General features: G+C 38.9%; 1 protein-coding gene across 2 annotated transcripts; it reads left to right on the top strand.

Annotated features, from left to right (window-relative positions):
• On the top strand, positions 1-27,686 carry TTLL1 (tubulin tyrosine ligase like 1). 2 transcript variants are annotated; one of them, XM_021392531.1, is made up of 10 exons: positions 1-92; positions 4,556-4,688; positions 9,304-9,512; positions 11,464-11,644; positions 12,667-12,801; positions 12,960-13,068; positions 16,063-16,206; positions 17,951-18,037; positions 19,093-19,256; positions 20,723-27,686. In XM_021392531.1, the coding sequence occupies exons 2-10, from the start codon at positions 4,576-4,578 to the stop codon at positions 20,850-20,852; spliced, it is 1,272 nt and encodes a 423-aa protein (XP_021248206.1). In that variant the 5' UTR covers positions 1-92; positions 4,556-4,575; the 3' UTR covers positions 20,853-27,686. The 2 variants fall into 2 exon arrangements, with proteins under 2 accessions (XP_021248206.1, XP_021248209.1); XM_021392534.1 differs by lacking the exon at positions 1-92 and adding an exon at positions 118-376.

The raw sequence follows: 27,838 nt of genomic DNA, 5'->3' as shown, positions 1-27,838 counted from the left end.
CGGAAGTCCCGCCCCCGGCGCGTCCCGGTTGCTAGGGAGCAGCGCCGGAAAGGGCGGGGCGGAGGTGATGGAGCGGGGCGCGGCCGGTGCAGGTGAGAGTGGAGCTTGTTTCTTTTCGGTGTTATCGCGATAGGTTGCGGCTCGCGACCCTTGCTGTGGGATGGACGGGAGGCGGCCACGTCCCGAGGCTTCTCTTGCAGGCCTGCTCCCGGAGTTCGCCGAGGAGGGATGGGCATAGCCTGCCGTTGGCGCGTCTGTCGCGACACGTCTTGGCCGGGCGCTCCGTGGCCAACGCCCTGTTGCGCTTATATTGCTTGTGGTCGCTAGTGTCTATGATTACAGAGTGAAGCTGTGCGGTGGAGGGTCTCTCTGCTAGGTTCGTTGTAATAGAATCACAGAATGACCTGGGTTGGAAGGGACCTTAAAGCCTGTCTGGTTCCCGTCCTCTGGCTGACCAGTGGTTTGAGTGCTGGGGTGGTCTCATCAGGTTATCTAGAATACCTTATGGTAGGCTAGAGAATTCTTGTAAAAAAAAACAAAACAAAACAAAAAAAAAACCTGAATTGTATTAAAATGCTACAGAAAATAAGAAAGAATTTTTTTTTTGTATGGCTTAATATGTTATTATTATTTACGAATTCTTGTCTGCGGGTTTTAGTAATTAAATTGCATAAAATTGTTAAACTGTGATTCGTGCATACTTTGGATCAGGTAAATGAATCCTTGTGTGTCATCTGTTTTTGTTTTGGTAGTCTCTAGAAGGCCCAATGAAAGATCATCAGCTTGTGGAACTCAGTGTTGTATAAGTATACAAAAAAAGACCCTGAACCTGCGTATGCTCTTTTCTCTCTATCTGTGCTTGATTTTTAACTCATGTTTACAAATGTGAATAAATATGGATGTGCCTAAATCTCTTTAAAATCAAATCCTAAAAGGCAAGAATATCTGTGCTTTGTGGGGTTTGTCGACTAAGGCTAGAGAGGAAAAACTGGGAGCACTATATAATGGACTGTGGCTCTCAGAAGGCAAGAAACCGCAGAGGTACTGGCTTCATAGCAACTGTAATCTCGACATCCACTCCTGAAAGCTTGAATACCCCTTGAATGCCAGTCCAATGTCTTAGCTGCAGAAACTGTATTAATTATGGTATTAGTAATGATGAGTAATTAATGCATTTTGAAGTTTGACTTTTCGATGAAAAACTCTATGTGGAGGGGAAGTAGATGACGTTATATGTGGGTGTAGCTTAACTCTCTCCCACTTCCTTGCATGGCAGCTTTTGTAGTGGGGAGGGGCACATGCTGAAGAATGTGCTTCTGGTTCAGATGTTTGCTTCTGAATCAGCACTTTCCTATAGTGTATTTCTATGAAGGATAAATCTAAAAATTCAATAGGCTGCAATTTTGGAAGTAATTTAAGGAATGAACTGCAGAAGGACAAAATAGCTATACTGAAACTGATTATGAGAGCTGACTTTGCCAGTGTTATCATTTGCTCATGTTACTGCTGTCTTGTCTGAAGTACTGCTGTCTACTGCTGAAGTTTCAGCTTCTCCCTTGGAGAAGTAGCAGTTGCAGGTGCTTGGCTTGTTCTTCTGTTGTGCATTTCCATCTTCTAGACTTTGCTGTTTTTCTCAAACAAAAAGAGCAAGGATGTAACACTGTATATGAGGATGGACATAAGTAACTGAACAAGACCAATGTCGATAAACTAATAAATAAATATCTACTGATGATCTGGGCAAGGGGATTGAGTGCACCCTAAGTTTGCAGGTGACACCAAGTTGGAAGAAAGTGTTGATCTGCCTGGGGGTAGGAATGCCCTTCAGAGCGATATGGATAAATGAGTCAATGAGTCCAATTGTATGAACTTCAACAAGGTCAAAGTACCAGTTCCTGCACTTTGTCCATGACAGCCCCATGCAGCTCTTCAGGTTTGGGGCAGAATGGTTGGCAAACTGCGTGGCAGAAAAGGAACTGGGAGTGCTGGTTGACTGCTGGCTGGATGTGAGCCATCAGTGTGCCCAGGTGGCCAAGAATGCCAATGGCATCCTGGCTTGTATCAGAAATAGTGCAGCCAGCAGGAGCAGGGAAGTGATTGTCCCTCTGTACTCAGCACTGGTGAGGTGGCACTTTGAGTACTGTGTTCAGTTTTGGACCTCTCACTGCAAGAAAGACATTGAGGCCCCGGAGCATGTCCAAAGAAGGACAACGAAGTCAGTGAAGGGTCTGGAACATAACTCATGTGAAGAGTGGCTGAGGGAACTGTGGTTGTTCAGTTTGGAGAAGAGGAAGCTCAGGGGAGACCTTCTCTCTCTCTACAACTCTAGACCTCCCTGTAGCAAAGTGGGGTCCAGCCTCTTCTCCCTAACTGTGCGACAGGACAAGAGGTAATGGCCTTAAGTTGCACTAGGGGAGTCTCAGCTTGGCTTTTAGGAAAAATTTCTTATCTGAAAGATTGGTGAGGTACTGGAACAGGCTGCCCATGGATGTGATGGAGTCCCCTTCCCTGGGGGTGTACAAGAAGTGTGTAGATGTGGCGCTAGGGGACATGTGGGCATGGTGGTGATGGGTTGATGGTTAGATGATCTTAGAGGTCTTTTCCAACCTTAGTGATTCTATGATTCTATGAAACTGAAATGAGTTCAGAGGAGGGCTGCCAGGTGCTTGTCCTGTAATGAGAAGCTGGGAGAGCTGTGCTGCTTTGACCTGGAGAAGAGGCTGCTCTTGCGGTCATGTATCTGCAGCCTTCCTTCCTTTAACTGCTGTGAGGAGGTTTTTGAGAAGACATAGCCAAACTGTTTGTGACAGTGAAGGATGGGAAGATGGGAAACAACGGGAATAAGCTAAAATAAGAGGCTCAGGCTGAACGTATGGAAAAATATTTTCCCTGTGAGTACTGTCAAGCAGTGAAAAAAGGCACCCAGGACAGCTGTGCTGTCTCTGTCTGTGGACATTTTCCAAACATGACTAGGTGACGCTCTGAGCAGTATGGTCTGACCATATAGCTCACCCTTGGCGCAGGCACTGGACTAGGGAAGTCCTGAGGTCCCTTCTGACCTAACAGGGGTGAAAGGCTGATGTGGACAAGTGAGAGATCTAAAGTAGAAAGCGACACCTATGTGTCAGGAATTGAAATGCAGCTTGTGAGGACTTCGAACAATCTTAGGTCTGGGAACTTCTGCTTTCTAGTGTTTAATGATACCACCATATCCTCTGACAGCTGTGAGAGAAAGCAGGAATCATGGCTATGTGAAATACAGTGAGACAATAAAAAGTTGGTGATGTTACTTCGGTTCTCTCCCTTATAGAATAGCAAATTGTGATTCTTGATGGAGTGTGGATTTTTCTCTGAAATTATGGGCCAACACCATGAATTAAGCGGCATTACTTTCAGAGCAGCCCTTGGATTGTGGTTTACAGTTGGTCAGTGAAGTAATCCATGTGAGCTCCCACTCAAAACAAACTGAGAAATCATTTATATGTACATATGTTTACCTGCTAGCTCTACGGAGAAGAACCTGGGTGTCCTGGTGGACAGCAGGTTAGCCATGGGCAGCACTGTGCCCTTGTGGCCAAGAAGGCCACTGGGATCCTGGGATGCATTAAAAAGAGCATGGCCAGGAGGTCGAGAGAGGTGATCCTCGCTCTCTACTCTGCCTTTGATGAGGCCACATCTGGAGTACTGCATCCAGTTCTGAGCTCCTCCATTCAGAAAAGGCAGGAAACTTCTAGAGAGAGTCCAGCAGAGGGCCACAAAGCTGATGAGGGGCCTGGAGCATCTCCCATATGAGGAAAGGCTGAGAGCCCTGGGAGTGTTCAGCCTCGAGAAGAGAGGGCTGAGACAGGATCTTACCAATACTTATAAATCTCTGAAGTATGGGAGTCAAATGGATTGGGCCAGGCTCTTTTCAGTGGTGCCCAGTGACAGGACAAGGAATAATGGGCACAAACCGCAACATCAGAAGTTCCATCTGAACATGAGGAAATGCTTCTTTACCGTGAGGGTGATGGAGCACTGGAACAGGCTGCCCAGAGAGGCTGTGGAATTACATTCTGTGAAGATATTCAGAACCCGCTTGGATGCTTAGCAGGGTTTGGACTTGATGATCTCCAGAGGTCTCTTCCAACCCCTATGATTCAGTGATATCAGTCTTGGTTAGAAGTACAAAACATTCTGTGCTCTATGTTTGTGTTTGTTTGTTTGTTTTCAGTTAACATAACCTAGTGAGTGTTAATGATTTCTGTCATTGGTTTGTTTAAGGAGCAACTTGAGCTCTGTGCGCATTCATAACAGGTGAATTGGGTGGGGAGTGTGAAAGATCCTTGTAACTAGTTTTCTTGATGAAGTTGTCCAGATGAAAAATGTGGGCTCTCAGTCTGAACCTAGGATGTTCTTTTCTTTGTTTTTTTAAAATTGGTTTACTTCTTCTATCATACTTAAGTTAAAGTGCTCTCCAGGTGTCACTTTTCTTCCTCTTTGACTTTTCTAGATTGTTTGTTTTTTTCACCTCATGTTTTCAACTTCACAGGTTAACTCTGTTCTTTACTAACAGGTTGATTCTGCTTTGGGATAATGGCAGGAAAAGTGAAGTGGGTAACTGACATAGAAAAATCAGTTCTAATAAACAACTTCGAAAAAAGAGGCTGGATTCAGGTGGCAGAAAATGAGGATTGGAATTTTTATTGGTAAGTACATTAAAATAGCTATGTCTAAATTGTTGGAGTATTTTAGTATCTAACATTAATACCTTTAGCAATAGTACAAAAGGCATATTTAGAAATAAAAGATGCATACATTAGTATTAATTTGCTGAAGTGCTCCTAAAAGTGTAACATTATTTCATTGCTTCTGTAATTTTTTTTTACACTGTTGCTGATCTTTTCTTTGGATTTGTGTTAGTGAATCCTGGTGTCTGTGCAGGCCTGCTCAAGTAATTAGGATTCCTCAGGCCAGAAGGTCCTATCTGCATGGATCCTTTCCCATTCTGGTGACCTCATATGCCTTTCCAGTTTCCCAAAGGTTTTGTCAGGCAGTGGAAAATCGTTAACCTAGCAAAGAAGACAGTCACTTCTGTGGATACCTAGTGTAGAAACCCCAGGACAAAGGCTGTAGTCCCTTAAGTGGTTTATAAGGGAAATACTTAAAAGGAATTAAGGAGTTATCCTTTAAGGAGATGACAGGACTAGCTGCCCAGCTGAAGTGCCTCTACACCAATGCATGCAGCCTGGCCAATAAACAGCAGGAGCTGGAAGCTACTGTGCTACTAGAAAACCATGATATAGTTGTCATCACCAAAACCTGGTGGGATGATTCCCACAGTTAGAGACCGAGGCAGCAAAGGGAGCCTTGTGATCAGTGTGTGCTATAGGCCACTCAATCAAGCAGAGCCTGTAGATAAGGCCTTCTACCTCCAGCTACAGGAGGCATCACGATCACAAGCACTCATCCTGTAGGAGGACTTCAGCCACCTAGACTTCTGCTGGAAAAACAGCGTGGTGAGCTGTAGGCAATCCGGGAGGCTCCTGGAGTGCATTGAGGATAACTTCCTGAGTGAAGTAGTAGAAGGACCCCAGGGAAATGCAATACTGGACCTGTTGCTCACCAATGCAAATGAACTGATTGGTGATATCAGGATTGGAGGCTGCCTGGACTGTAGTGACCATACTATGGTTGAGTTCATGCTCCAGAGGGATATGAGACAGGCAGAGAGTAAAATTAGGCTGCTAAACTTTAGGAAAGCTGAATTCCAGCTCTTCAGGGAGTTAGTCAACAAAACACTCTGGGAAACTATCCTCAGGGGTAAGGGTATGGAGCAGACCTGGCAGATCTTCAAGGAATCTTTCCTCAGGGCGCAAGAGCTCTCCATTCCCAGGTGTAGCAAATCAGGAAAGGAAGACAAAAGACTGGCATGGCTGAACTGGGACCTGCTGGTCAAACTGAAGAGCAAGAAGAAAATGCACAGGCAGTGGAAACAGGGACAGGTACCATGGGAAGAGTATAAGGAAGCTGCTGGGCTGCGTAGAGATGGGGTCAGGAAAGCCAAGGCCCAGCTTGAACTGAACTTGGCCAAGGATGCCAAGAAGAACAGGAAAGGCTTCTACAGGTACCTCAACTAGAAAAAGAAAGTCCAGGAGAGTGTACCCCCTAGTGAGTGACACAGGCAGGCTGGTAACAACAGACAAGGAGAAGGTTGAGGTACTTAACAGCTTTTTTTGCCTCAGTCTTCCCTGATAACTGCTCACGACACAGCCCTCAAATGTTTGGTTTGGTAGGAGAGAATCAGGGAAGCAACATCCCTCCCACTATAAGCGAAGATCAGGTTCATGACCACCTGAGGAACCTAATCATCCACAAGTCCATGGGTCCTGATGAGATGCATGCCAAAGTCCTGAGGGAATTAGCTTATGTAGTCACCAAGCCACTCTCAAGGATATTTGAAAAGTTGTGGCAATCAGGTGAAGTCCCTGGTGACTGGAAAAAAGGCAACATCATACCCATTTTTTAAAAGGGTAAAAAGGATGAGTTTGGGAAGGAAGTACCAACCTGTCAGTCTCACATCTGTGCTGGGAAAGATCATGGAGCAGATCCTCCTGGAAGCTATGCTAAGGCACGTGGAAGGCAGGGAGCTGATACGGGAGAACCATGGGAAGAGCCACTGATGTCATCTATCTGGACTTCATAAGGCCTCTGACATGGTAGTCCTCAACATCCTTCTCTCCAAATTGGAAAGATATGGATTCGATGGGTGGACTGTTCAATGGATGAAGAACTGGCTGCAGGATCAAGTCCAGAGAGCGATGGTCAATGGCTGTGTCTGGATGGAGATCAGTGACAAGTGGTGTCCCCTAGGGGGCAGTGCTGGGACAGGTAGTCTTTACTATCTTCATCAGTGATATTGACAGCGGGGTCGAGTGCACCCTCAGCAAGTTTGCTGATGACAGCAAGCTGTGGTGTGCAGTTGACACACCAGAGGGACAGAATGCCATCCAGATGGACCTAGGCAGTCTTGAGCAGTGGGCCCAGGTGAAACCCATGAGGTTCAACAAATCCAAATGCAAGATCTTGCACCTGGATCAAGGCAACATCTACTACCGATACAAGCTGGGGAATGAAAGGATTGAGTGTAGCCCTGCAGAAAAAGACCTGGGGGTACTGGTAGATGGGAAGCTGGACATGAGCCAGCAATGTGCCCTCACAGCCCAGAAAGCCAACTGTATCCTGGGCTGCATCTAGAGAAGCGTGGCCAGCAGGTCAAGGGGCAGGATCACCACCCTCTACTCTGTGCTGGTGAGGCCTCACCTGGAGTACTGCGTCCAGATGTGGAGTCCTCAGTGCAGAAGAGATGTAGACCTGTTGGAGCACATCCAGAGAAAGGCCACAAAAATGATGCAAGGGATGGAACACCTCTTCTATGAGGACAGGCTGAGAGAGCTGGGGCTGTTCAGCCTGGAGAAGAGAAGGCTGCGAGGTGACCTGATAGTGGCCTTTCAGTATCTAAATGGGGGCTACAGGAAAGGAGGGGACAGGGTCCGTAATGACAGAGCAAGGGGAAATGGTTTCAAGCTCACGGAGGGTAGATTTAGATTGGATGTAAGGGAAAAAGTCTTTTACAGTGGGGGATGGTGTGGCACTGGAACAGGTTGCCCAGAGAGGCAGTGGATGCCCCATCCCTGGAGACATTCAAGGCAAGACTATATCAGGCTCTGGGGAACCTGATCTAGCTGTGGATGTCCCTGTTCATTGCTGAGGAGTTGGACTAGATGACCTTTAAATGTCCCTTCCAACTCTAAGGATTCTATGATTCTAAGACTGAAATGCTGTCATAGAATGCTATAATCTATGAGGGCTACTCCAAAAGTAATGCCTCCTATTTTATTATGTTGACCCATGATAGCATAGGTGGATGTTGGTGGTCTGGTAGTAGAGGCTGGACCTTTCCAACAGTATTCCATTACATTTTGTTGCTGTGTGACAGACAGCAGCAGAGGGGCAGTCTGAGAAAATGACATCTGACATGGAAGTGTATATGAAGCAAAAGTATGGTATTGCATTCCTTCTTGTGGAAAAAATGACACCCACTGACATTCACTGATGCTTGCTGAATGCTTATGGAGACCGGACACTGGGGTGGTGGGTGGTGCATTTCAGCAGTGGCAACAGAAACAGTGGGTCACCTTCGGTGGTGAAGATTGTTTTGAGCATGACATGCAGGCTCTTATTTGTCGCTGGCAAAAACGCCAGTGGTCTTGACTATGTTGAAAAATGGTGTTTTGTTGCAGAGAGTTTATGCTATCAGATGGTGTTGTTGTGCTCTCTGTATCTGTTGTAGTTTCCGTGGAAATAAATAGGAGGCATTACTTTTGGAGCAACCTACATATTAAATGGCAGGAAAAGTACCTTTAAGTAAACAAAACCATTTATGTCATCCTTTTCAAATATGACACAATGGCAGTTTATTGTGCTGACTGTGCCTTCTGTTAACCACTTATTAAATGAGTAGGAGTGTAGTAATCTGCTTGTGCTTTTGGAATGCAGCTGAGGGGAGGAGTGGGGGAACAGGACAGTCATGGAAATTGCTGTGTGACTGATTTGGTTTTGTTTTGCTTTCTTCCTGAAACCGTAACATAGCAGATTGTAAATTTAAGACTATTTCCTGAATGCCATCAGTGTGTCACCTCTATTATAGAAAACTCTTTGTATTGATGTCCCTACTCTTGTATTCTGTGAGAAATGAGGTAAACAGCTGATTTGATGGTGTGGTTGCTGTAGCATTCTGCTCTGTCATCTACAGATTTCAATTTGTACGCTTGAAGTTCCTTAGAAATATAATAGCAAGGTAAACAGTAGAGATGGTTTTGTGGCTTTTTTTTTAATAAGAGAAAAACTGAGTTCCAGAGAGCAAAGCAATATATTAGAAAGATACTTCTGTAGTATTTGGGTGTGTAGGAGTAGTTCGTAGACCCTGCTGAGGGTTGACCTGTCTATCAACAATTTAGAGTCCAGTAGAGACAAGTTCTCCTCTTAGTTGCCTCACTGACTGCCTCAATTTCATTAGTATAGGAATTGATAAAGCATCTGGAAAGATTTAATTTGCTATCAGAGGTTCAGAATATGTTAGATTGTCATTGCAGCTAAATATTTTACTGTATAGGGCAATGAGAGAAGTGGGAGAGGGAGGAGATGAAGTGACATGGCTGTATGGTTCTTAGGTACCTGCTGGGTTAAACCACAGCAGTGACATACACAGTTTCAACTCTGTCCTCCTTAGAGAAATCATGTGGTGTCTATCTTTGTTTTCAGGATGAGTGTACAAACAATCAGAAATGTTTTCAGTGTGGAAACTGGTTACCGCCTTTCTGATGACCAAATTGTCAACCATTTCCCCAATCACTACGAACTGACGAGAAAAGATTTGATGGTGAAGAATATCAAGCGATATAGGAAAGAACTTGAGAAGGAAGGAAGTCCTCTTGCAGAAAAGGATGAAAATGGAAAATATATTTATTTGGGTATGTGGTTCTCACTGTCAGCATTAACTTTGTCTTCTGTGTTGTCGATAAACTGATGGCATTGTAACTTACAGAAACAGAACAGCACATTAATTAACATATTCTAATTTATGTGTTGCCACTTTTGTGCAATGAATTTAGTAAGAAAAACTGTTACTTGCAAGTAGTACAAGCAAATGAGATTGCCTGTTTTTACCAGTTTGCTTTCGGAGACATAAAACTGATGTATTCTAATTATCACATGTAAGTAATTGAGCTGCAGTGTAGCTTGTCTTCCAGTAGGAATGGAATTCTTCTAGATTTTCTGAACTTCTGAAGTGCTACAGCACTAAAGTGGCTATCTATCTGCAGGTGCTCTGTCACTAACGGTCAATTAGACAGAATAAAGTATACTCTCTCCTAAAACTGTTCTGTGTTCTGCAAATGTAACAACTTTCTTTCCTTGTCATTTCCTCCTTCTCACTCCCTACAAAGCTGTCATTAGAGCATAAGGGAGCAGATAAGAATAGGGAAAGTGATTAAAAACAGTATTTGCAAACATTTCACGTGAAAAGCTTTAAAAATAATGTATTTCATTAACCTTCTTTTGAAGCATAATAGCTAATGTTTTATGAATTTGAGAGAAACAGAGTATGTGGCTTGTTCCAGAACTGCTGAAATAAGAGGCAAAGGAAGACTAAAACTTTCATTGATTCTGTCATACTACTACAGGGGGTCTGCCACTACTAATGGGCGGTCTGCCACTGTTTACTTGCAAGCATTCAGCAGTATTCAAAGAGAAGAGCATACCCAGTTTGTATGTGTTAAATTTGTATTTAGATGTGGTTGGGTAAGTAAGGTCCTTAATAAAAACTGAACTTGTCAGTGCAACATTAGCTGAAGAAACATGGGCTGAAGTGATCATGAAATGATTATTTCTAAATGTCAGGGTATGCAAAAATAGATTTGTAAGTGTACATACATAACTGTACATATTATATATATATAATTATTTTTAAGAGAAAATATTATGGCATTAATGTATTTTGCTATAATATCACTGGTGCAACAGAATGACCCTGGAACTTCATATCAAAAAAAGGCAGGAGTTTCTTTAAATCATATGAGAAGAAAAAAAAATCTGTATATCCTATACTGGAGCAAAAACTTAAATGATTTTTTTGCAGAAAGGCTTCTGACAGACGTGAATGGATAAGCTTTTCAGAGGAGAAATTTAGGAGAATTTGGAGAACTGGTAATGAGTACTAGAAAATAATATTAAAAAACCAAGCAAGCATCAAAACAGTAGATCGGGAGTGAGAAGGGCAAAGCTGTCATGGAGGTCAGAAAACATTGCAGTGAAATAGCGATGGGGACATGCTGAGTTGATTTACATCCTGGGAAGGTGAAATGAAATCACTGTCTATCCATACAAGAAAGAAGCAGTGCTATATGGGTGGAACTGAGAATAATCAGGTAGCAAAAAGCAAGAAATATGTTTCCTTAGATTTCAGCAAGTATGGTAATACTGAGTATGAGAATGAAGAAAGAAATGACTCATGAGAGTAGCACAGAAATTAAAAATTACCACATCTGAAGAGGAAACATCAACATTTGGTTTTTGCATGTTCAGAGAGGATGACAAAATGGCTTGCAGAATGGTAAATGCTGACATATGAAGTTAAGGAAATTTGCTAACAGTTTAGTTGCAATGGTGTGTAATACTATAACTGGGCATCATTTAAACAGAAGAGAAATGATTCAAATAAATTAAAGTCCACTAGTCTGAAATTAGCATCATAACAATATTTAGCAATTCTTTAAGTAAGAACCATAAACTAAATGAAATAAAAACATGAGTTTTATTGGAAGCAGATCGTGCCAGACTAGAAAAATTTAGTCTATATTCATGAAGATTCTTGTTAGATATAGTGTCCTTAACTGTGCACTCTTTTATTTTTCTTTGACTCAGATTTTGTTCCGGTAACTTTTATGCTTCCTGCTGATTATAATCTCTTCGTTGAAGAATTCAGAAAAAATCCCTCCAGCACTTGGATTATGAAACCTTGTGGTAAAGCTCAAGGAAAAGGAATATTTCTAATCAATAAACTGTCTCAAATTAAAAAATGGTCTAGAGATAGCAAAACATCCTCGTAAGTGCTTAAAAACTAAACCCTTCCTTGTACTTTGTATGATCAGGTGAACCACATCAGCATGCTTGTTGTCTGATGCATGGGAAAAGTATTCCATTTTTATCGCTTTGTCATTATATAGATAGTTTTCATTTAATCTCAGTTATCTGATTTGTCATTCAAACAGGTTTTAATATGGCTTATGTTAGCGTGAAGGTATAAAGAACAGTTTGAATAACTGTTCTCTATAAAAATGCTTTCGGTGTTTTTGGGGATAACATGCGAAAACAAATTGTTCTGCTCTATAGTGTTAAATAACAGGAAGCAAGGAAAAAAATCGTTCCCTGAGCAATTTGTATCATGATTTTAAGAAGTGAATCAATATGTATTAAATAAATTAGTACAAAGGAGGAATGTGCATATATGAAGTAAATACATTATCTGTTTGGAGCACCAAGGAGTACACCTCATGTTGGTTCTACTTTCAAATGGACTTAACAGTCTAGAAATCTATGCTTTTCTCTGACTAGAAAGAGTTCTGATCACAAAACTAACGCTAAATTTTTCCTGTTACAATTTGACTGGCTGAATACCCCTTGAGACATTTTTTTCTGTTTATCTTGGAATCTGAAGAATGTCACAGTCTGAAAGCTAGCTTTTCACAGTGGTTTGCCTTGGCAGACCAAGCATAAATACAAACATTCTAGGAATATAAGACCCTGAATTATGAAGGTAATGTAATAAATACTCTTAGCTTGTCTGTACTGTGACAAACTTTAGATGTTCTCAAAAGAAAAGACTGGTGTGTAGAACTGCTTTCTGAGTGGCTCAGTTGGCTGCCCTGCAAACTTCAAAACTTAGTTGAAATGGTTAATTGATCTTGGTCTTTAGTTTTGTATTTTAAACTTTTCTTTTTTTTGTATATAATGCCTGCTGCCAAGTGTGTTATTATTAACCAGTATAACTTTATACATTATTTTGTCAGTAAGATGCAAGATTTCCATTAATGGAAAACTTATAGACTGCTTATTTATGTGTTACAGGTTTGTATCTCAGTCTTCCAAAGAAGCCTATGTAATTTCTCTCTATATCAATAATCCATTACTGATTGGGGGAAAGAAATTTGACCTTCGTCTATACGTTTTGGTATCTACGTATCGCCCACTGAGATGTTACATGTAAGATTGTGTGTAGATGTGTTTTACTGCAAGAGAATCTTTAATGTAGTCAAAATAATGTTGCCAGTGTTGCATATAGAAGTTTAATGTGTATGCATTTCCTAAGATGATCATTTCCTTACTTTTTACTGGGATTTAACACACTTTTTGCATTTAAGGTATAAACTTGGATTTTGCCGATTTTGCACAGTAAAATATACACCGAGTACAAGTGAATTGGATAACATGTTTGTACATCTTACAAATGTTGCCATTCAGAAACATGGGGTAAGTGTACCAAGTTCTTAGGTGCTATTCTCTAGCAAGACTGATTTTCTTAAGTTGCCCCAGAAATTTGGAATAAGAAGGCTCTATTTGTCATATTCTTAATAATCTTGCAATTAAAATGCCTCAGCTTGACCTTAAAAATAAATTTTAGAAGACTGCAGATAAAACGTATGCAAGATAAGGAGCTGCAAGTTCTGTAATAGACTGTGATGTCTTTAGTCTTGACTTGCAGTAGTTGAAAGCAATTTCTTTCCAAGTCTCCTGTCATTTAAATGCTAATGTACTCACTTTGTAATTGGTTCTGTGAGCAGTGGAATTAATGAAGCCTGGTTCCCGTGGATCTGTATTTTATAATGGCACTTGAATATCTCCTTCCTGATCTCCCCTTCCCTCTTTCTTGGCCATGCAGTTAATTCAGCTTTCCTCTTTCCAGCACTTATTTATCACAGTGGCTTCCAGCATTTTCCTATGTTTCCGCCCTCTTTCTTCTGTGTATAAGAAAGGGAATGTACATTTGTGGGCTCGGTGATAAATGTTTGCTGCCTGGCCAGCTAGTGGCTTCCTCTTGAAAGCATAGAGGTGGAATTCTGCCTGCAGAACTGTTCCATCCTCTAATTTGCTGTTGATGTTCTTAAAATGTGTGGAAACTTGATAGCTTTGACAGCATTTCCCTCTGCCCAAATAAGCTGAAATTCCACAGTAGGAGGAAAGGCGAGTGGGTTAGAGGTGACATTAACAGACGGACATGTAGGATCACTGCCTAAGCCTTATTTCTTCAGGGAATCCACTTGATGATGATTACTGACCCTTCTGCATTTTAGCAGATGACCGTGATTTATAAAACATGCCTCTGTTACAGGAATTAAAACTATTGTTGCACTTCCTAATTTTGTGGATTTCATTTTTTAAGAATATTGAAAATACGTACGTATACGTGAGTATGTGTCTGTGTATACACACGCACATACACTCACACAAGACAAACATGCCTTGTCTGTTATGGCTTTGTAAGATGCGCTGCACAGCCGAGCTGTTTTTTATCTGGATATTCCTGTAACAAAGGTTTCAACTGTGAATGTCGCTTATGATTGCAATCATAAACCAGAGTAAGTGTGAAAATATGGTATTTTTTGATTCTGCAAATATTTTCTTGCCCAGATGCTGATTTGTGAATTGCTTTTGAGATGTTATGATTTGACAGGGCACACTGAGAATTAGTTGTGGTGAAGGTAGTTCCCATACAATCTGGAGTATAAGTCATGGTTTTGTTGCCAGCAGCAGAGAAGAGATGAGACTCATGTGCTGCCTCTCCTGTCATCATGCACCCTTCCATCTTCTATGCCAGTTGAAGTACGGACTTCAGTATTTCTCTCGCATAAAAGTGGAAATGAAAATAGTAGTGAGATTATCTTGAAAGAAGAAAAGACAACCAAAACGAGTATAGAAGTAGCAGCTTAAAAATCAGGAGTCACTACTGGAGTATTTGAAAGACTTTTAAAAAATTTCTAAACCAGTAATATGTGCTAAGTCTTGTAGAAAGAGGTGAGAAGACTTTAATGTAAAGCCACTTTATCTGTTCCAGCTGTTCTTCAGTTAAAACTTATCTGCATCTTTGGAGGCAGCTAAGCCGTACAGTTTAGAAGAACCGAATTTGAACAGTCAAGTAATTTATCAAAATTAAGATAAGGCCTGGAAAACCTCAGGTTCTAGCTTTTCAACTCTGCCCTAAACCCTGCGTGAACTCTGGAGTTCCGTTGTGTTTGTACCATACAAGCTCATGGGAAGGCATCAATAAATTGAAAAGCTTGTAATTCACTATCAGGGAGAGGGAAAGGTTAAAAAAAGGAGAGGAGGGTAAGTAAGTATACCCACTGTAATGTTTCTGCTAGAAAATATAATTCTACTTTATTATTCGCTGCGTGTGTAATGCAAGCAAAGCAAAAGTAATTCTTCTTCTTAGTTCTTTTCAGCTTTTGATATTCAATGTAGCCTGCAATATTCTTCTTTGTTTTGGTATTTTTTATTAAACAGTTGTGACTGTGCAGAGCTCTGTCCATTTGCAATCTATTTTGATTTGAGTACTTATTTTGAAATGTGAAGGGTTGAAAATTTGATCTCTGTCCCCTTCCTGGAATCTGTGATCTTAAGACATTTTTTCCATGGAACGAGTCCTGAAAGCCATGTTTCAGATCTTTATTTGTCTATCAAATTTACTGTGGGGGAAATTGTGGGAAACAAACAAAAACCCTTAAGAATTGATTAGAGGTTTCTCTGACCTTGTTTTAGAGGATGAAAGGTTTGATTCCTCTGGCAACTTATTCCTACTCTAAGCACTCGCTATCTCATAATTTAGCAGGTATACAATCATTAACTCTTAGAAACACTCTGAGGAGAATCTTTAAAAAGGGACAAAGCGTTTGTCCTGTGAGCTATTTGAGAACTGAATGTGTCTTTCCATCAGTAAATATACCTTTAGTTTGCTTTTGTATTTCCATTTAAATAGAATATATTGCAGGGCATTGATTGCCTCTGAAAAGACAATATAAAATAACCTCCTTTTTTCTCCTCTTCTGTTTTAGTAGAACTTAATGTGTTTTCTACCTCGAAGTACTGAATTACCTGAAAAAAAAATATTTAAAGGTAGTTCAGGTGTTATTTCAGTTTCTTCGTGATTGCAGCTGTTGTCAGTAGCACCATTAAGAATATGTAATAGTTGTCTTTTGGGGAAACAGACAAGTCCTTTTAAGTTGAGATTTGTTGCTTGATTCGTGCGGTGTCGTATAAAACAGCTGTAATACAAATGGTTGTTTATGTAGAGGGCAGTTTAAAGCATAAGACTTCATAAATTTGTAAAATAGAGTAAAAACAGTTTGCTGAGTTCATTTTCAAGGCAAAATTTGTATTCAGGTAGAAGTGTGCTCTTTGTGTGAATGAAACAAAACTGCTGAGCAACTTCAGAATCTTAAAGACTGACTTAATTCCTTAACAATTCAGGATGATTACAATCATATCCATGGAGGCAAATGGACAGTGAGCAACTTGCGCCTGTATCTGGAAAGCACCCGTGGCAAAGAAGTTACAAACAAATTATTTGATGAAATTCACTGGATAATTGTGCAGTCATTGAAGGCTGTTGCGGTGAGTACTGTGCCTGGAATGCTGCCAGTGACAACATCATGGCTGCAGGATTTTCATAACTTTGAAAGTGAGTTTGCCACCAAAAAAAAACAAAGTTTATGTCCTGCTTTTTGAGTGACAATGTTGGTGTCAATTTCTGCAGTTCTGTGATTCCGTCTGAGCTGAGTGAACCTGAATCTTGGGTGGGTGAGCTATCTGTGTGTGCTGAAGAGCTGAATGAATCTATCTCCTCGAGAGTCCTTTGAATTAATTAATGTGACTAGATACTGCCCTTGTGAATGGTATTAAGCTCTGTCAAGGCCCGTAATGTCATTTCAGCAATAACGTGTCAAAGAAAAAATAGCTATGGAGAACAGTTTATCACACAAAATGTCGAAGGGTATTAGCTTAGCAGACTTGCGTAACTTATTTTCAGCTCTGTTGTATATGAGTCACGTAGTTATCCATGAAATGTTTTACTTTTTTTTTAATAGTCAGTTTTCTGCTATAGTGACTTTCCAGTGCTTGGGTGATATCCCATGGTTATGTTATAGAGCAGGTACCATGCCATGGGTCAGCTGGGGTAACTGAAGAGCTTTCTGCTGCCAAGAAGGGCTGTCCTGTTCTCAAGTGCTTGGTCTTGTCATCTCTTTTGGGCTGGTCCTGGCACCATTTTGAGTTGAATCAGCTCACTCATCCAAATGAAAATTATTTATTTTATTGATGGGTCAGTATTCTGCCAGTGTAATAAGCTGAATCATCTCATTGAAGGATCAGAGGAATGCCAGAATCAGCACAAGAAAGAGGGACAAGGTCATGAAGCTGGGATCAATGGGAGGTGGGGAAGCATGGCTCAGCTCAGCCTCTGCTATGCAGTCATGTTTGAAATCAGATGTGAGAAGAAAAGGGATTTAATCCAAATGTTAGCAGAACCTTAGGAAAAGAAAGGTTTTGAGAATATAGAGGACAAAATGTTTTGATCAGCTTCAGTACTTCTCTGTCAGAAAATGGCAAATGTAATGAGAGATGCTGATTCTTCCTTTCCCTCTTTCACTCCCTAAGGAACTGAAAAGCTTTCATTATTACTCTAGGGGAAACCATCTCACTAACCTGTTACAAAGGTTTCTTTAAAAGATCTGATGAGATTTCTGTAAAAGTCTTGGCATGCGTGCTGTAAATCCTTTGCAGAGGCTGGAAAACTGACTCTCTGGAGGGTGTGCTTCTGAGCACAACTTGATCCTTGGTCTCTTGGCTTTCAAGATCACAGATGGCTTGAACTAACTGTAGATTTTAAAAAGTATATGGTAATTGTTTGATGTCAGATTTCTGCAGTGAAGCAAATGTCCATGAATAAGCCTTCTATCTCTGAAGCATAAATAATTCATCATTATGTGAAGCTGTTTTATGTACATTGTAAAACGTCCTGATTTCTCTGGGTACATGCAGGCTTTAAATATTCTTACTACTTTTGCAAAATATGACAACACTTTTAAAATAAAACTGGAAACATGGTGGAATACTAATGTAATTTGGTACTTGGCATCAATGCAGTCATTAATATTGAAATATTTACCAACAGTTTGAGGAGAAAGAGTCCTGAAATTATTTTTAAGCTTACATTAGAGTAATGTTGGCATATGTATGTTAGAGTTATGTTAGCTTATGATGTAAAAGATTTGTAATCACGTGACTTCCAGCTTAGAAAGTGTACAATCAGGTCACTTATGAAATTGTTGGTTTCAATGCATACTTTTGTCTTTTCTAGCCTGTTATGAATAATGATAAACACTGCTTTGAGTGCTATGGATATGACATTATCATTGACGACAAGCTTAAACCATGGCTAATTGAGGTAAAGTCACACAAAATACAGAAATAACTTCCCACTGATTTTCTTTCACAGTATAAAACCAAGTAGGCTTACATGTAGTCTTTTCTATTTTGAAGCTTTGTCTTTTGTTCCTCCAGTAAGTGGATTAGGCAGAACATTAGAAAGTAAAATAGACCTTGTGATGACCAAGCTAGCATGTGCTTTTTCTTTCTTTCTGATTCTTTTGTCTTTTTATTTGTTTGTGGCTTTCTCCTCTTTATTTGTTTGTGGCTTTCAGTTTTGTCTTCTAAATCCAGTGCATCCATATAATTAGACTTCAGAAGCCATCTGAATATTAGCAGCCCTGTTAGATGCTGTATGAGTAGCTGGAAAATTGAATTGATGGGGAGTAACACTTAAAATAATTGGGATGTTAGGAAGGCTTCTTTTTTAATAAGTATTTAGATCCAAATTTGATATGCTGTATGTTCAATGTAAATTCTGTCTAAACATCTTTCTTCTCAATCTTATTGAAGTGAAAGATCAAAGCTTTTTATTGTTGTTTCCCCATAACAAATGTGGAATGCAAGAGGTATGTTAAACTAACCCCTGTTTCAGCCTTCACTAAAAACAGCATGCAATTTAGTGTTTTGAATAGAGACATGGAGAACATGTGTTTCTCCAGCTCAGAATTTAACAGGGGAGAACTTGGATTAAGAACATGAATAAAAGCTGTTTAACTAGAAGAAACCTGCGGATTCCTATGTGTAACAAATGTTGGAGTGAACCAGGCACTGAAATTTATGATTTTGATATCCATAGCAGCTTAGAAAACTAAACAAAAATTTCTGTCTTGTCTGATTGACCCTGGTAAACTTAGTTTAAAGAAAAATCTTCATGGTGACGCTGCAGACGCTTCAGTTAGTTTTAAGTTAAAAAAAAAAAAATTCCAAAGGGGGATTCCTCTCAATGTCTGAGGAACTGAAAGATGTGCTTTTAGACGCTGATTCTTGATTGCTCAAATAGTACATATAGTCATCACAATGCTGTTTAGAGAACTATACCACTCATAAAAAATGATCTTTTTTTTTTTGTAGGTTAATGCTTCCCCTTCTCTTACTTCCAGTACTGCTAACGATCGCATCTTGAAGTATAATCTTATTAATGACACACTTAACATTGCTGTGCCTAATGGGGAAATTCCGGACTGTAAATGGAATAAATCTCCACCAAAAGAGGTTCTTGGCAATTACGAAGTCTTGTAAGTTTTAACACTGTTCTGTATCGCTGCAAGTGTTTTTCGGTCACCTCGCTTCTTTTAATGTGTAATGTAGACTAAAGAGATAAGGCAAGCTTTATTCTCCTGGGTAGAACAGACACAAGGATACCAGTTCATTTTTTTGAGGCTGTATTAGCAGCTTTGGAGGTGGGACTGTGTCCTTCATTCTCAGAGGGAATCTTACTTGTCTGATAAACCCCTGCACTTACTGAGCTTCCAGCAGCTTCTGCATGTGTAGTTTTAATTGTGTTAAGTGCAACGTATAGACTGTAGTTAAATAAAATCTGTATCAAACAGCTGTCACCCTTAAGTTCACAGAAATGATGCTATTTGAGTCTCGTAGTTCATGGATGTAATAATAATAATAATAATGTAGTGCCAGGTATTTTTTGAATTACCAAATTTAGTATTATTAAAGGGAAAAATCAAGGAAACAGACATCTTTACATTGGAGTGTCTGACGTATTAGTCTGGGATTGATCTTAGGCAGAGGAATGCTGTTGTAATGACCATATTGATTACAGTTTCACATACTTATTGAGAAAAGGCTCAGTTAGGTTCTCAAACCCTAATGGTGCAGATGCTTAGTATATCAAGAACGTGGTTCTGTACATAGTCAGTCCAGTAGTTCATGCCAATCTTACGCTCTTTCTAGATGTTAGTAAAGACAATTAAACATGTGTTGGCTGGATTATAAATTAAATTTTAGTGTATTTGCAGCTACCAAGTAACATTCCTATGCAACAGCGTAACTAAGCATATATTATGAATGCTCTACGAAATCTTGTAGTATTATCTTTAGATAATAATACATAAGCATCTATAGTCAATGTCTGTTTGGAATTTGCATAGCAATTGAGAAGTAAGTATATACTGAGGTTATCTGAGGCTCTAATGGGCTTAGATATTTAAAGAACTACTTGCCACTGTGGTTAAGTGTTACAAAATGCATGTCATCAAATGCCTTTATTTAAGCACACTGTTGTTTGTTCAGCTCATTTTTTTTTTTATACTCACTCAGTGTTGCAACAGTGAAGTTTTCTAACACTGCAGTTAGCAGTCCTCTGCTTGAAGCAATAGCTTAAGACTGTATTAAACTGCCAGCAATCTGATGTTGCTGTTCAGCTGTGCAAGAGCAATATTGAGAAGGGCAAAAGTACACGTGAAATTTCACAAGCATGAAATTTCACAAACTCTTTAGTTAAACCAAAGCTACCAAGCAATCTGTTTCTTACAAAAACTAGCTGAAGATGTTTCAGTTGATCTGTATTGTAAACAAGGTGGTAATATATTACCTTGGATAATAGCTGTATTTCAAACTGTGCACTCGTAAACATGTTCATAGAACAGCTTGTATTAAATGTCAGTGCTAAATGTTAAGAGAAATAGAATGTAGAAGAATAGTGAATAGCAGGATAAGGTGCTGAAAAAAAATCTGTTATCTTTAGATATGATGAAGAGATGGCACAAAATGATGGTCCTGATCGTGACTTGCGAAGTCGTTCTGGGCAATCCACTGGAACAAAAGGAAATCGTGGAAGAGATTCAGGAAAGCCTGTACTAACCACCTGGAAATAATGATTAAACACAACAGCTGCCCTGTTGGTAGGACAGAATCATGGAAAAAAATGAGTTCATGAACAGATTTCTCTACTTTCCTGTGTTGCATGAGGGAAACAATAAAAGAAAACAATACAGCCTTGAAAATAAGTGAAATGAGCACTCCAAAAACAGGATCTCTATAATACATGCACTGACTTGCCAATTATAATAATTATACACATGCACGTATATATATCTAAAATGTATAATATGTAATTAATTTAATACAAGAATATTTGTGCTTGTAATGATTCTCTGAAAGCAACAAAGCCTAAACTTTTAGAAGTGTATCTATTCAGACGTTGGAGAAGCCAGTATTCTCTCAATAATTATTACGAGGTTTCTTTATAAAGATGACGTGTAAAAATACATGCTCTGATATACAGGGCAGCAAGAGTCTTCTATAATTTATTTTCTCTAGTAGCCTACCTCTACATTCCTATAATAAAAGAGTGGTAGTAGTGAACATTAATATTGTCACAATGATGGTTCAGCTTCTTGCTCGTAAAAAAAAAGAGTAATGAGAGAAAACAGCAGTATATGGAGTTGAGACTATTGTCAGTTAAAGCAGCTAATGATTTATAACCAGTTTTAAGAACTTGAAAAGTAAATCTATATGCTGGGGTTTTTGTTTGTTTGTTTTCTTTTTTTTGTTTGCTTTTAAATGTTTTGAGCTGATAATTCTTTAAAAGTAGAAAGTCTGATGTAAACAGGGAATGTTTCAGGTAGTATGTTGATGCATTATTTGATTAGCCATTAGTTTTTATTCCAAGGTAATTTGTCTTTAGAAAATCAGGCAGAACATCCGTATACTGTAATAAATCTCATTGCTTGAGAATGACTTTAAATCAACTGGCTATAAATCTTTACTTGCACTAGAATTTCTTCATGTATTTAAACATGTAAGTACTTCTGTGTATTTTTGTATATTTTGTATGTACTACCACAAGAATATTGTTGCATGTGAGAGACTATTTCTAGCTCTTATATCGGAAGTTGTGATGATTAGATACGAAAACGTGTAGAGCAAAAGTTAAAAATAGGTATTTTGGTCTTCTAACAGCATAGTATATAAATAAACTAGTTAGGTCTACCAATGGCTACCACTTTCACTTGCATTTCCATCAGCTGTTGAGCTGGTATTTATAATAATGTCTCGATGTGCAGCTCTAATAATCTTTTTTTCGTCATTTTTCTCTCTCCTGACTCCCCCCCCTTTTTTTTTATGTGAAGGATTGTGGAGGAAAAGACAAAAGTAGGCTTAAAATTACAAATATCCGTGCACCTGTAATAAACTCTAATCTGGGTATCACTAATTCAGTGATACTCGATTTCTGTCTGTCATAGCAGGCTAAGTGCTCTTCACTTTTCTGTGTGGCAGGGCTGCTTGTTGGTAAACACTAAAGCACAGGGTAAACTTAGCCTCTCCCAGTGTCCTTAGACATGATCTGGGATTCACCCTTGCAATAAAGAATGAAATACATGGACTGAATCAGTCACTCCAAGTATAGTCTTCATCTTGATTAATGTTGGCTGTTCCATTGAAATAAAGACCAAAATCTAGATGATTGTCTGGTCATTAGTCTTAATGAATCTTCTCACTGGCCTTTACAAAAGTTGGTTCATGCAGTAAGGTAAAGCTTAGTAAAGCTCATCTGAATCCCAGGTCTCGTAGCTGTTAGGTTTGGTGTGTTTCATTCTGGTTTTTTTTTTATTATTCTTGAGTGTGAGCTTTGCTTCAATACTTGAACTTTGGCAGGTAAGCCACTCGTAAGTAGATGTACAGTCAGATATTATGTGTTGCGTTAATGACGTGGTACTTAATGGGCAGACATTTCCTGCTGCAGCCGAAATTGGCTGTTACTACAAAGTATGTAACAGGGCGACAACCTTAGGAAATAATAGGCTGTAGTATTCTGTAGTATGGTTGTATTTCATACAGGTAATGCAACAAGGATGCTTGGATAGAAGGAAAACAGCTTTCTCTCACTTTAATTTCCAGTGCTTTTAACTCATTTCTCTATCAGCCTGGGCAAAGGATGTTATTGTGGTCTTGTTACAACAGTAGCACTTGCAAGTGAGGCTACAATAGAATGATTACTCTTCCCCTTTATCTTTTTCCTGTTTGTGCAGCCTACAGTGGTGGGACTCTATAGGGAAGGGGTATATTGAGAAATGCTGATTCTGCTGAAAAAGTCGACTGTACTGTAACTTTAAGTGTGCAGAAGTATAACATACTAAGCTAGCTGCAAGACTTGCAGTCTGCCTTTTGGGAAAGCTTAGTGCCAAGGCAAGAACAGGTCTAGGTTATTAGCATTTATTGGTGTAGAAGGCTTTAGAGAATTGTGTACTACTTAGTTGTGATTTCACAATGAACCAAAACTGGTTATAATTTCAAAATAGTCTTGTTCTTCCAAACTTGTTTGTATGTGGTGTTGGCAATAGTGTCTTTGCAGCTAGGCAATGAGTTGAATCATGGGCTCTGGAACAGACACTGGCAAGACATATAGAATAGGGATAGCAATACTTAATATTTCACCAATGTTGAATATTCTCATTTAATTGATTGGAGGTTTCTAATGCCTTGGAAAGGGTCAACTCATTTGAGCTTGCATTCTCATTAATCAGTATAATAATGCATCCCTTCCAGTCCATTCTTACCGTATTAAAGTCTTACTATTGCTTTCAGAAAATAAGGATTTCTATCTCATTTCTATTTCATTCACATGTTTGAAGAGCGTTATTTTATCCAGAATATATTTCTGTAGCAAAGCTATTGATTTGGAACAGGCAAATGCTTCTCTCTGGCTACTTGTAGTGGGAAAGCAGATTTCAAACACCTTACGTGAGGATGAAATGTCTGTTAGATATTTCATAAAATATCATCACTACCTCAATATCAAAACAGTAATATTACTAATTAGGGAGGAAAACAACAACAACAACTCTGATATGAAACTTTCACAGTGTAGTAATAAATAAAAAACCTAGAATTTAGATTTCAAATGTCAATATAGCATTTTACACAGTTGTATCTCTAACCAATGTATTGGTAATTTATGCTGCAGACACAAACACAGATCCGATAATGCAGCGTTCTTTAAAGAGCAAGAAGTCAAAGAGACTGCAGACATAGTGACCCTCTCTTCCTGATCTCAGTCCATTCGCTTTTTAAAAACAGCAGACTAGTGATTAGATATAGCAGGCTGCTTTCTCCTCACTTCCTTTTCCAACAGGCTTTTTGCAGAAAAGTTGAAGTTTGAAGACTTAACTATGTTATCACTCCTAATACATTGGAAAAACTGGGTACACAAAAGGAGTCTTAGGGTACAAAACTGAAATGACATTAAATACTAGATGATTAATAGTGCCTTTCTCTGTATCAGTAACAAGCGAACAAAAAAACAACTGGAAGTAATCTGGAAGTCTTCCTTTTCTATAAAGAACTTGAAGCCTCCTCCTATAGATAAATAAAATGTTCTTGTGAAAATAAAAATTAGGAAGCTACGTTGTTATGTAATATCTGTTTTTCTCTGAACGATCTGTTGAAAAATACATTGCTTCTTCACTGGAATTTGAGTAAGGAAAGAAACTGTGTTCTGTGGTAGCTGAGAGTTTGCTTTGTGCATGAAACAACTTGTCTGCAAGCTGTGAAACAGGGGGTGAGAAGGAAACAAAAGCAGTCATAGCTTTCAAGGGGAGGAGGGTAGTATTTGAACAGCATGCCGTGAGATGTTTGTTTGTGCGTGGCCTTAAAAGGTAAAGGTGAATATTTGGTGAGGAGGAGAAACTGGAAAGGAAAATTTTATCTCATGTTCGGGAACAGAATCTTGAACTTGTCTCTCTAGTGCTTCTTAACTAAATCTACTGCTGTATTAGGGCAGAAATAATGCTACAAAGTGGTGTAAAAACTGCTAACAGCCTTTGTGTGGCACAATCTATCAGTTAGAACTGAGGTGATAAGTGAGATGTGTAAGCCATATGGGGGATGTGCCTACTGTGGGATTTGAAGAGAGTTAACTTAAAGGTGTGATGTTAACGTGTGTGATACAAGATGTTAAACATTGTGTGGATGCCTTCATTTGAAAGTAAGGTGGCTCTTTTTGCTGGAGCCTAACTTTCCAAGAGAGAAAAGGCTGTTTTACCTCTGTTTGAGAGGGGTTAAATAGGTTTAAGCTTGAGGAACTGCTTGCAGACGAGCTTCTTGTTCTGAGTAACTAAGCTTGGCCCTAGGCCAACCGTCCTCCAAGTGGATTTGACTGTAGGATAAAGAAATTGTTTTGTGTCTCATTGGAGCAAAATAAATGAGAAATAAAAGTCCTCCAAAGTTCTCACTTTGGCTAATGTACTAACTTGCTGGGCAGAGCTAAAACAAATGTGCTTCTAAGTCCTGCTGCTCATAAGCTTAAGTGATCTCTGGTATAACGACAGTATTGTATGAAGAATTAAATAGACGAGCTCTAAACAACTATGGGAGTTGTTATAATGACATCAGTGTAGAAGGAGCTTATTGCTGGAATTGAATACTGGGGCTTGCTTCCTGGGCACTAACCTTTCTCCCTATTAATTCTTTGACATGGATGGCATTAATAAGATTCCCACAGAATAGCTTCTTTATGTGGCTTTAGGAACTTACATAGAGTAGAAGAAACAGTATTATCCCTAAAGCTATTTTGTTGCTGTTGGCTTCACAATAGAACTTCTGCCTAAAATGTCCCTGTCCGGATTCATTTCCTGCTATAAATGTAGCAAAACAATAGACGTTTCACAGAAGATATATAGTGCTGCACTTCAGCGGGAGAATGTGTCAGGCAGAGCTCATTTATCTGTCGTAAAGGAAGGAGATTTATTCTGCCACTATAAACTGATGCTGTGTCCAAAGTAGTTACTGTTCAGTTTATATATGTGGAACTGTAACCAGAAGGTAACTTTCATTTTGTGCCTGCTGTATTAAAAAAGCTCACTCAATCCTTCAGTTCAGTGGGAAGCACGCTGTGCCATCTGGTGTGTGGGTATCACAATATAACACTGCTGTCCATAGCTAGCTATGCTAACCTGTGTGGTTCCTTAACAAACAAACAACTTTACTCCTGTATTCTTTGCATACAATAAATGTGTAGAGCTGAGAAAAGCTGACTTTGGTAATAATTTTGGTAAATTTTTTATCAAGAGGAAATAGGAAGATAAATGGCTGTCTTGGAAAGACTGTTTTTACTGAATAGTAGGAAATTGCTTGTGCTAGACTTTCGGTAGTGGTTGTTGTTTTTTTATTATTATTTAATACTTTCTAAAAATACTTCTTAAAATTTGCTGCCAGAGGTTAGGCGAGCTTCAAGAAGCTCACCATGCTTGAGGCAGTCCATAGCCAGATCTTTTCCAATTGTTTTGATGACATAGTCGTATCCCTGTCATTGACAGAGCCCTCCATGCTTTAATTAATCACAAATTTTGTACCTACTGAAAAGCATATCATTCACTTTTGAGATAATCATAGGCAACTGTTGTGAAATAGAAAATTTAGGACAGTATGAAACTGATTAAAGGCATTAATGTGGAAAACGAGATAATAAAGGGTATTTCAAATGAGCATGTTTTCTGTGAGACAAACTGTATTTGATGAAAGTTGGGCAGTTAAACAGTAAAATTAATTATTTGAGTGGAATTAAATTTAATATTCTGAAATTCCATGTCATTGATTGGCATATATAACCACTAATGGGAGTACATTTAGAATCAAAATATGGTTCAGGGTTTAATTTAGGTTTTCAACTGTAAATATGTAACACTTGGGATTTTTTAGCTACAGATAAAAAATGCTGAGAAGAATGCTAAAATGTTACAGCAAGAGCCAAGAAACAGTAATGTAATTTGCTCTGAGGGAATCTAAGTGAAAATATTAGTACTTAAAAGGATACGTGAAATTTCTGAGGACAGCAGAGGACACAAGAAGCATATTTAAAAATAGATTGTGTTAAAAATAAAAATAACCGTGGGATACTCATCTAAAATGAGGGAGGATTATTTATTTATCTATCTGCCTATTTATTTGTTTATTTATTTATTTATTTTCAGAAATTTCCTGTCCTGTCCCTTGCAGTCAAAATTGCATGCCCACCGGTAGGGCTATATAAACTGTTAGTCTTTCTTCTAGGGCAAAAGGGGGAGATGATCTTTCCCAGGAAGTCACGTTCTGAATAAAACTGAAAACATCCAAAGAACAACTTAATTTCAGTATTTATGAAAAAAAAAATCTGAAAATGCTAAAATCAAGATGAATAATATCATGTTGAAAGTGTGATTCATGGTATCATTAAGTTATTTATGGCATCATTACAGTGTCATCGTGCTGGGAGGTTGCATGACTGGTGGTAGATATAATTAGACCGTTAATCTCTTTTAATTCACTTCAAGAAAGAACATAATGCTTGACTAACTATAAAGATAATTTACATTTTATAAATTGAAAAACAGTAGTTTGCTAACCACTGAGGTATTTTTCTCCAAGCAGTTTTTTTTAAGTGCATCTATGCATGTATGCGGTGCATGTGGCCTCAAGCCTATACATATGTATGTATACATGCATTAAACTGTATTACCATGAGAAGTGAAGTCAAATCAAGCAGCAACGCATATTAATTCCCGTGCAGACAATTTTCACTTTCAGATACGGAGGTAGTTTACAAGAAGATCAATAGCATTGATCCAAAATGTAGACTAAGACAACTTTGATAATATTTTGTTAACTGTTTCAAATGATACACTTGGAAAAGTGGTAAAAATTTTACAATTAAAAATGTATTCTTAAAATTATATTGTTATTGTCTTATTTACTTCTAAAAGCGTCTAAGCTATTTTTCACCTAAATGTAAAAAGCATAGGAAATATCTTCTACCCACAGACAGTATTCAGGTGCTTGAAAATGATATTCCCTGAAGTGGTGCCTCAAGGATCCTTCAAATATT

Source organism: Numida meleagris, chromosome 1 (assembly GCF_002078875.1).
Source record: "Numida meleagris isolate 19003 breed g44 Domestic line chromosome 1, NumMel1.0, whole genome shotgun sequence".
Classification (NCBI taxonomy): domain Eukaryota; kingdom Metazoa; phylum Chordata; class Aves; order Galliformes; family Numididae; genus Numida; species Numida meleagris.
The sequence above is the reverse complement of the archived record's forward strand: the minus strand, read 5'-3'. Positions and strand labels throughout refer to the sequence as shown.

What these genes read in the sequence shown, in the direction of transcription:
- TTLL1 (XM_021392531.1), top strand. Translation starts at nt 4,576, where the DNA reads ATGGCAGGAAAAGTGAAGTGGGTAACTGACATAGAAAAATCAGTTCTA. An exon ending in CGCCCACTGAGATGTTACAT is followed by an intron (nt 12,802 to 12,959) that starts GTAAGATTGTGT and finishes TTTGCATTTAAG; the next exon opens with GTATAAACTTGGATTTTGCC. An exon ending in TTAAACCATGGCTAATTGAG is followed by an intron (nt 18,038 to 19,092) that starts GTAAAGTCACAC and finishes TTTTTTTTGTAG; the next exon opens with GTTAATGCTTCCCCTTCTCT.